The sequence below is a fragment of the Tauraco erythrolophus genome, chromosome 19, assembly GCF_009769465.1.
Source record: "Tauraco erythrolophus isolate bTauEry1 chromosome 19, bTauEry1.pri, whole genome shotgun sequence".
Classification (NCBI taxonomy): Eukaryota; Metazoa; Chordata; class Aves; order Musophagiformes; family Musophagidae; genus Tauraco; species Tauraco erythrolophus.
Window position 1 is genome coordinate 6,052,463 of NC_141483.1, and position 8,919 is coordinate 6,061,381.

Genomic DNA, 8,919 nt, shown 5'->3' on the forward strand with positions numbered 1-8,919 from the left:
GTACAATTATGGTTTCCGACTCCTGTAGGGGTCTTTGACAGCTGACAGTGTGCTCTGTTGTACGTGCTGCTATTGTGCAGCTGAACGTAGCCCTCTTTTTATAAGAAACAAGCATTGTTTTTCAGTTCTTTGTTGATTTGGCCACATGGCTTATGAAATGGATGTTACAAAATAAAGGCCCTTGAAGGATATTCCTCACTGACGGCTGTGGGAGGCAACCTATGGTGTAGAGGACAGATCACAAGGCAGAAGAATTTAACAAGAATGATTAAGCACTGGAAAAAAATAACTGTGCAAAGAGACAGACGTTTTCTTGCTTGATTTCTTCAACTCATGATCAGAAGCTGTTTTGGAAGAGATGCTTTATTTGGATACGTGACTAGGCTCTGCTCAAGGAGATTTAGGTGAGAGCTTCTTTCTCATGACATGCCAGATGCAAAGACATATTTTTGAACTAAAAAACCCTAGGAAATAAAAATAACATAAAGCTTGATTTACAGCAAACCCTGTGCAAACCACATGTCCTTGGAGGGCTGAGCTCTAAGTGCCCTCTTTAGCTTCTTTCTAACAAACAAATAAAAAACCCCATCCAATTCTGTAGGATTCATTTTCTCCTGACTTTAGCCATCACACTGTAGAGTTAGCTGATTGGGACAGGAAATCCTTCAATGAAGGAGAATGAATTTATCTATGGCCATTAAACACTGAAAAGTAAACATTTCAAGTCCCTCGGACAGTTATGGTTACAAAGCTTATCTATGCACAGCGGGTTCATGGAGCCTTGTTCCCAAAACTGGAGCAGAAACTCTTTAATGACTACTCTGTGGTAGATCTGGAGCTCTTGGCACTTGTTGTCCATGCCACCGAGGACTGAGTTTGGGAGCTGAAATAATGTTCCAGTCAGGTCCCTTTGGCTGTTGTGGCTCACCTGTGGAGGAGCTCAGTGCTGCTCTTTCTGAATGTGTTCCTAGTGCCAGTGCATCCGTCATGCAGTGACCTCTTACTCCAGGGCTAACAGGGATCTCAGGTATGGCATGTCCTGGGGAGCACTAGGGTGGGTGAGACCTTGTGCAGTGCTCCCACAGCCTCACATCCTGGTGAGGTGAGTCTCTCAGAGTGGGTGGTGAGGAGGTATCTTTGTTTTCAAATGAGGAAAAGAATTTAGGCTCTACTGCAGGGGGATGGATCAGTACTCCAGCCAAGGAGTTTCAGATTAGGTGGCCAGGGAATGAACTCTCTCTGTTGTGTGCCCTATAGCTCAGCTGGAGGAGGTGCCTATGTGTCACCAGACCAGGTATGACTTGTCACAGTAGGACATGTTACAAAAGGTCATCAGATGAATTTACAATGGTGTTAAAGAGCAGAGGACACATGTCACCAGCTGGACCCTCATCAAGTGCATGGCTGGGGGCTGTTTTCGTGCCCCATCAGCTGCTGACGGAGATGAGCACCCCTGGTGAGGACTCCAATGCTTGTTAAGGCCTGTGCTGCCATGGCGCACAGTTCCTTTCATCCTCCGACCCCAGAGGGTGCTCTGCTGGGCAAATGGGAGCTGCCGCCTTTAAACAAAGCATCTGTTTATTCTTGAAACAATTAGTGAGGGCAGTTAGATCTTGAACTCGTTACTGAGCCCAAAACAATTACGATAAAAACAAGTTCCAGATGGGCTCAAAAGGAGTTGTTTTTGTCTTTACTAAATTAGAATGGATTCCATGTCTTCAAGTTCCTCTGGCATTTATGGACAGGAAACATGAATTACACTCAATATTTTACTACAAACAAAAGAGATGAACGCTGCAACAGCCCATTTATCTTTGCTCATGTGCCTTCTTGAGGTTTATGTGCTGTTTAACTCATGGGGAGACTTAATAGCTTTTTTCTTTGTTTTCTAACTCTTTGCTATTTTGGTTTGCAGAAACTGAGACAGAAAGCTCTTAAGTATCCGTTGCAGGGTTAAGCTTACCTGCAACTCCAGGCAAATGCTTGCATATTCCTTAAAATCACCCCAGAAATGGGGAAAACAAACCCAGAGATAACGGAGAGTCCAGTAGTGGTCTGTCACTATGTATGTGCACAACCATTCCCTTTCAGGAGATATATTTCTAAATCAAAGGCCAAATGAATCCACAGTGGGAAGTGTACAACACAAAACTAGTTCTTCTTTTCCAGAAATATTTTCTTGTGAGTTGGTTTGTGGATTGTAAATGTTTACACTACAACAGGTTACTATCACTAAGCCTGCAGATGCAGAACGAGTAAATACTGTCTGGAAAAGAGAGCTGCCTGGGGTGCCATCATGTTTCAGTTCTTCTTGTGAGTGACTTGAGCAAAGGTTACAGATGGGAGCTCTTCCAATTAGTTCCTCAGGCAGCTCCAAGAGCCCCCAGACAGAGACCTTCTTCAAAGCCCATCCAAAATGGACTGAAGTCTGGGCATCAGACATTTTTATGGAAACTCTGAATGTCTGATGTCGGGTTTTGAAACCGATGCTGCGCATTGGCATGAATTCAACTGCTTCCAAAAGGAAGAGGAACCCAGAAGATGGCAGGCAGCAACGGTACGTCATTGCTGCTCAGACCTGTGCTTCCATCCACTTTGAGTCCCTGGGCAGGGGGAGGACAGTAGGACAAGGTAGGAGGAAATTGCCAAAGAAACTCCTGAGCAGTGTTTCTATTCTGGCAGACCCTCATTCCTTCCTGCAGCTGAGACAAAAAGTTTGAGTTTGCTTTTTTCAGGCTTTTAGTTGGATTCCATGATTTGATAGAAGGAGGCATGTTGGCATCGCTACAAAGATGTATAATGTGAACTCAGCTATGTGGCTAGGCTGATGTGAAGTTGTGGAAGGACATGATTCCCAAAACTCTTAAAATGTGACAAGGATTGCAATACAGACTAAAGCTGCCCCCGAGTGTACTGTAGTACATGAAGTCAGCTTGGCTGAGCTCCGAAGGGAGTGAGATTATGGGCAGAAAGCAGCCTGGGAACCGGAGGTGTCACTGAGATTTGTTTGTCCTCTTCCAGTCCCAGATGATGAGCTTCCCAATGCGTTTCATTGCTTCTCCCCCTTCACCCATGAATCTTAAAAAAGGAAAGCCCTAAGTAGAAGCCTGGACAAGTAGGGATCTCCAGTTTCTGTTGGCAAACAAGCGAAAAGAAGAAAAATGAGAAAATGATGACTTTTTTTAGATTCCGTGCAATGCCTGATTTTCACATAGACCTCCACAGGGAGTAAGTGTGATTGATCGATTGGATTCTCATCTCTGTGAAGCTAGTGAGACTGAGCTCCAGAATGCTGACCTCCTTCCAGCAGAAGGGCTCCCACTGTGCACCTCCAGCCTTGGTTCGAACAAGGAAAGGGCAGGAATCACAGCGCTTGAATTCAGCTTCTGGCTGGCATTGCCTGCAGGCAGTGAGAGCAGATAGGAAACCTCTAATCCCTCATCCAAAGGAGCAGGATATTTATTTATTTCATTCGTTATTCATTTATTCACTCTCAGTTCTTTGACTCAGTTGCCCCCTCTGCTAGGGCTGCGAGCTCCGCGGCATGCTGACGGCCGAGCTGCAGCAGTGGTGCATTTGGGCTGAAATAGTCCCATGAACACGGGCAGCCCTTTGCAGAGCTCCCGGCCCTGGTGAGGAGCTGTCTTTCCTTGTAAGCTCAGCTCTTCTCACCTGCCAGAGCTCTCACATCCATCCCAGCTCCCACCGAAAGCCTGTAACAACAGCCAAGCTTATTGGCACTGCTGCAGTTCAAGGTCCAAGTTCCTCCCTCGACTCCATTCCCAGGATCCCTAATGCAGCTCTGGCCCGGAGTGGTTTCTCCTTCCCCTGGAGCAGCCAGGTCAGAGAGGGCTCTCAGCACCACAGCACCCGGGGCGCTCAGGAACCCGTCCCCTGCTCTCATGGGTGCCCACCTGTCTCTTGTCTTCTCCCCCGATATGTTGCTTTAACCTCCTGTCCCCTCATCTTCCAGCTGCATTTTGTTCTTCTTCAAAGGGCAGTCAGGGGGGAGGTGGCGGAAAACACAAAGACTCCATCCCCACCAGTGATTTAATTCCCCATTAACTGAGGTTTAAAGGGAAATCTCAGGGCTCATTAAGGCTATGAGGACAGCTTAACCTTCTGCTGCAGAAACCCAACACCGCACCCACTCCTCCCTCTGAACCCAGGGCGGCTGTAACGTTAGAGGTGACCCCTGAGCAGGGCAGGGGGGTCTTTGCTCTGCAAAGCACGATCAGCACGAGAGAGGATATCAGGTTTGCGCAGACCTTTATTGGACCATCCTGTCACAGAGCGTTGTGTGACATACCTGACGGTTGTGTGGGGAGCAGAGACACCGCGCTCTCTCCTCGAGAGCTGACTGCAAACACTCCCGCCATTCCCGGGGGCATCCCTGCTCCGCAGCCTGCCCCACTGCACCCGGTGGGACCGCACCATCTCTCGGCTTCTTCCAGCGACCCTGCACCGCCTGAGGAAGCACCTCGTTGCTCCAGCCACGAGGAAGCAGCGGTTTTAGCACGAATCACTAAAACCCCAAAGCCCTTTGTGCACTAGTGGCGGCAAGGCCCTTTTGACCAGCGGGCACACCGGCCGAGGCGCTCACATGGGCACGCCGTTCCGCGGCCCGGCGCTCAGCGGCGTCTCTCTCCCCGCAAGCAACCGGCTGTTCGCAGGTCGCCGGAATAACCCGGTGAGAGCCCCGCGCTCCGCATGCCGAGCGGCCGGCTAGAGGGGGACAGTCCCGAGCGCACCGCAGCGCTGTCCCACCGGCGCAGGAACCGGGCGGAGGCTCCACGGCCGGGCCGGCCACGCCACCGGCCCGCGGGGCACGGGCCATGCGCCGGGCGTGCCCCCCTCACCTCCTTGACCGCAATGTCTCGCCCTTCCCTCCCGCTGATTGGCCGTCTCCTGGCAGGCACGTGACCTGCTTTTTCCCTCCCCCGCCTTCCCTCAACCGCCTGTCACGGGGGCTGCCCGCTGCCATTGGCTATCGGAGGCTCGCCCCGCCTCCAAGGGGCGGGACCCTCAGGGGCTCTCCCCTTCCCGGCCTGTCACCTGCCGCAGCGGGTCCATTCCGGGTTGGCGGCGGGTGGAGGCCGAGGGCATGAGGCGCCCTCCGATTGGCCAGCTCGCGCCGCCTGTCGCGTCGGGATTGGCCGGGCGCAGCCCGCGGGGGCGTGGCCCCGGCGTCGGCGGCGCGTCGGGGGGGGGTGTTAAAGGGCCCGCGGCGCGGGCGGGCGCTGTCGCTGTGCGCCATGGCGTACCAGGGCTTCGCGCAGGAGTACCTGGGCATGCCGGCCGTGACGCGCGCCTACACCACCGCCTGCGTGCTCACCACCGCCGCCGTGGTGAGGGCGGGGGGTCCCTGCGGGGGGCTGCGCCGGGGCGGTCGGGGTCCCTGAGGGGTGCCGTGCTGCGGTGGGGCAGCTGGGGGCTGGCTGGGGGCGGCGGGTGGCAGCTGCTCTGCCTGTCTCTCCCAGCAGCTGGAGTTCATCACGCCCTTCCAGCTGTACTTCAACCCTGACCTCATCTTCAGGAAGTTCCAGGTGAGGCCTTGCCTTCAGGGACCCCTCCTGCCCCTTCCCGGCGAGGGGTGGGCGTCCATGCTGGGCACGGGGTGTCCCGCTCCCCAGGGTGCTCAGGGAGTAGTCTGTGATCCTGAAGGACTTCTTTCCCACCACTCCAACCTTCTCTGATTGGCAGGAGCTGGGTCACCAGCATGGTGTCCCCGTTTGTCACATGTGCCTGGAAGGAGAGCGCTTCTTCCAGCCTCTCCCTGCCATACACCATCTTGGCGTTTTCCGTCACTCAAAACTTTTCTCTTCCTGTTCGTTGACACTGGGATGTTTGGCCAGCTGATGTCAGGCTGGGTGGGGAGGCATGAACAGGGATTTACTTTGGCTCTGCATGCTGAATCGTGGCTATTCACCCATTCCAGAAAGGTGGAGAAATCTTTCCCACACCGGGACGGACAAGATACTCTGATGTGGGCAAGGGAGGGAGATCCCAAGTGAAGCTGGTGTAGCTGTCTGGTGTCCTGGGGTAGTTCTGTGTGGATGGATGCATGACTAGGTGACCCCAAAGGACAGGGTGATGGGCTGCTGTGTATGTGATGGGGAGGGACCTGTCTGTCCACCTCCTTTTCTCGCTTCTCTCTCTTTTTCAGATATGGAGGCTGATCACCAACTTCCTCTTTTTTGGGCCCCTGGGATTCAGTTTCTTTTTCAACATGATATTTCTGTATCCTTTGATCTCAGTGAAGCTCTCTGCGCCCTTTTTGGCTTGGATGCAGTTTCCCCTGTTTATCATCCTCCCCAAGCTGACTTGTCTTGGCAGCAGCCTAGGGCTGTGCGTTCTTCCCTTGGCTCTTTCAGTCTGAATTGAAGCCATTCCTCTGACAACCGTGGCCACCTCCTGCACCTCTACCTCTGCTTGCTGCAGGGCAGCCCCTGCCAAAAGGCTGAAGAAGCTGGCAGTGCTGCTACTGCTCACGCTGGAGAGCAGTGCCCATTCCTGGGGTGAGCTCTGGCTGGAGCACAGCAGATGCCTCTTTCTTTCCCTGGAGTCAGTGGTATGAGGCGATGTTTGCACTGTTTTGCTCTGGGGCTTGGACACCTGGCTGACAACTTCCTGTGATGAAATAGCTTGCAGCTGGTTTATTTCCTGTAAAAATCATGCGTGGGGACATAGGGTGGCCAGCTGTTAATTTCCTATACTGCAACCCCTCCCTTCTCTCCTGCTCTCAGGTACAGGTACTGCCGCATGCTAGAAGAAGGCTCCTTCCGTGGAAGGACAGCTGACTTTGTCTTCATGTTCCTCTTTGGAGGGTTTCTCATGACAGTATCCTTTTGAGTTGATTAAGGCTCTTCAGTGTCTTCTGACATGCTGTGGATTGGGTGGGGCTTGTCTGCTAGCTCTCTGTATCCCAGCTTGTGTGGTCTGTAGCAGGTACCTGCCTGCTGACCAGGACAGCTGGCGTGTAAACCTTCTTGGCGCTATGCGACAGTGTTGTGTTCTGGGGTTGCAGGGCAGGAAGTGCAGTGTACAGGGAGGGGGAATTGGTACATCCCAGCCAGACCAGGAAAGGTTTGGTGGCATGGGTGATGTCTTGCACTCTGATCAGCTGCCCATGGTTCTGGGTTTCCTAGTCACAAGGCACCTGTGCTGCCTGGAGGTGGTGCACAGGGAGGGTGGGCTTTTCCTTGACTCGGTAGTTCCTAGCTGTTTGGACTCTTTGCCAGCCTGTTTTTCCTGGGCCAGGCTTTCACCATCATGCTGGTGTACGTGTGGAGTCGCAGGAACCCTTACATCCGCATGAACTTCTTTGGGCTTCTTAACTTCCAGGCCCCCTTCTTGCCCTGGGTCCTGATGGGATTCTCTCTGCTCCTAGGCAACTCCATCATCATCGACTTACTGGGTGAGTCAATGCTAGTGGGTGCTGGTAACAAGGGCACTTTGCAGCCACAGCATGCTCTATTCTCATAGATGCAACTGGGGCACTAGCACTGTCTCTTGGTTTCATCTTATTTAAGATGGTGGGTTTCCTAACACGAGCTGGCTGAGGTTGCTGGGTGGCCAGCCTCGTGCATGAGCTCTTGCTTGTGTCCTGATTTTGCTGTGTCTTCCCCTGGGGCAGGAGCTGGGTATGGTGAGCTCTGCCTGACACTTGTGCTGTGTCTGGTCTCCTGGGTGCCTGGTGCTGCCTCCAAGCTGACGGGCTCCCTGCCTGCTTGTGTGCTGATCACAGCAAGCGGCCCGGCCCTCTGGCACTGAGCACAGGTGGCTCTAGTGGGAGCCGGGGTGCGGGTACACAGTTGAGGGATTCTTGGAGCTTCATCCTGCTTAAGCTCCCAGCAGCTCTGGTTCAGTTGGCAAAGGGGCAACAGCTGGGCATGACCTTGGTGACATCTCTCCCCAGGGATTGCAGTGGGTCACATCTATTACTTCTTGGAAGATGTTTTCCCCAACCAGCCTGGAGGAAAGAAGTTGCTGTTAACCCCTGGCTTCCTGTAAGTAAAACTGATTCTTTCTGGGCTTTGCTGTGTTGCTTCCCAGCCTGGGTCACTTTCATAGCAAACTCTGGTCTGTGACAGCATGGGGTGACCATAGGGTACAATTGTGTGCTGATAGCACCTCAGCTCGACAGTTTATGCTCCTGCTGCAGAAGGCACTGGCACTTTGCACATTATATACATATGTACACAGGGTCCATAAAGCAGTTTCTGGTACCTTAAGCTTTGCTAGTTGAACTGGAGTGTTCTTACTGCTTGTGGAAGGATTTTTTTTTTCTGATGTCCTTCTGTAGTTTAAGCAAGCAGAGTATGTTTTTCTTCATGGTGAGGATCAAAGCTGACCTAGAGATCAAGGAAGCAGGTACTGTCACCGTTACACGTTGAGCTGAGCAAAAGAACAGTTAGTGCTGGTGCAATGGGCAGGTGGCTGTGGCATACAGCCAAGCCCTGTGAAGGGCTAGGGTGTTCCTAGGAGGGCTGGGGGGTTTATTTGTCCTTGGCTTACTTTCCTAACCTGCCTGCTTGGTGGGATGGGCATGTTCCTTGCCAGGAAGATGGTATTTGACACACCTGAAGAGGATCCCAACTATAACCCTCTCCCTGAGGATCATCCAGAAAACCAACATAGAGACCAAGACCAGAACCAGCAGCAGCATCCACAGTAACACAGGGGACTTCTCCGTGTGGCCAGATTCCTCTCTTCCGGCTGGACTTAACGCTGTGGCCCAGAGATCCTACTGGAATAACACCAGTTGCCATTCCGATGTGTAGTGTTTCAGTTTGTATGGGTAACCCATCTTCCCCTTGTGCTAAGTGGTTCCACAGAGCTTTGCACGTAAGAACTGATGAATGCTTATGGAGGTGTCCCAGGGGTAGGGGCTGGAAGTCCTTACGGCTTCTCAGTTAC

General features: G+C 52.6%; 1 protein-coding gene across 1 annotated transcript; it reads left to right on the forward strand.

The window, feature by feature from the left end:
- The first annotated feature begins 5,247 nt into the window (after window positions 1-5,247).
- LOC104373976 (derlin-2) lies at window positions 5,248-8,717 on the forward strand. The gene is made up of 7 exons (XM_086623361.1): window positions 5,248-5,348; window positions 5,481-5,546; window positions 6,167-6,240; window positions 6,747-6,840; window positions 7,222-7,417; window positions 7,919-8,009; window positions 8,563-8,717. The coding sequence occupies exons 1-7, from the start codon at window positions 5,256-5,258 to the stop codon at window positions 8,675-8,677; spliced, it is 729 nt and encodes a 242-aa protein (XP_086479487.1). The 5' UTR covers window positions 5,248-5,255; the 3' UTR covers window positions 8,678-8,717.
- Window positions 8,718-8,919: the final 202 nt, after the last annotated feature.

Bases quoted from the DNA above. Each gene is read 5' to 3' on its own strand.
- LOC104373976 (XM_086623361.1), top strand. From the start codon at position 5,256: ATGGCGTACCAGGGCTTCGCGCAGGAGTACCTGGGCATGCCGGCCGTG. The intron at 5,547-6,166 runs GTGAGGCCTTGC...TCTCTTTTTCAG, and splicing joins TCATCTTCAGGAAGTTCCAG to ATATGGAGGCTGATCACCAA. The intron at 6,841-7,221 runs GTATCCTTTTGA...GGTAGTTCCTAG, and splicing joins TTGGAGGGTTTCTCATGACA to CTGTTTGGACTCTTTGCCAG.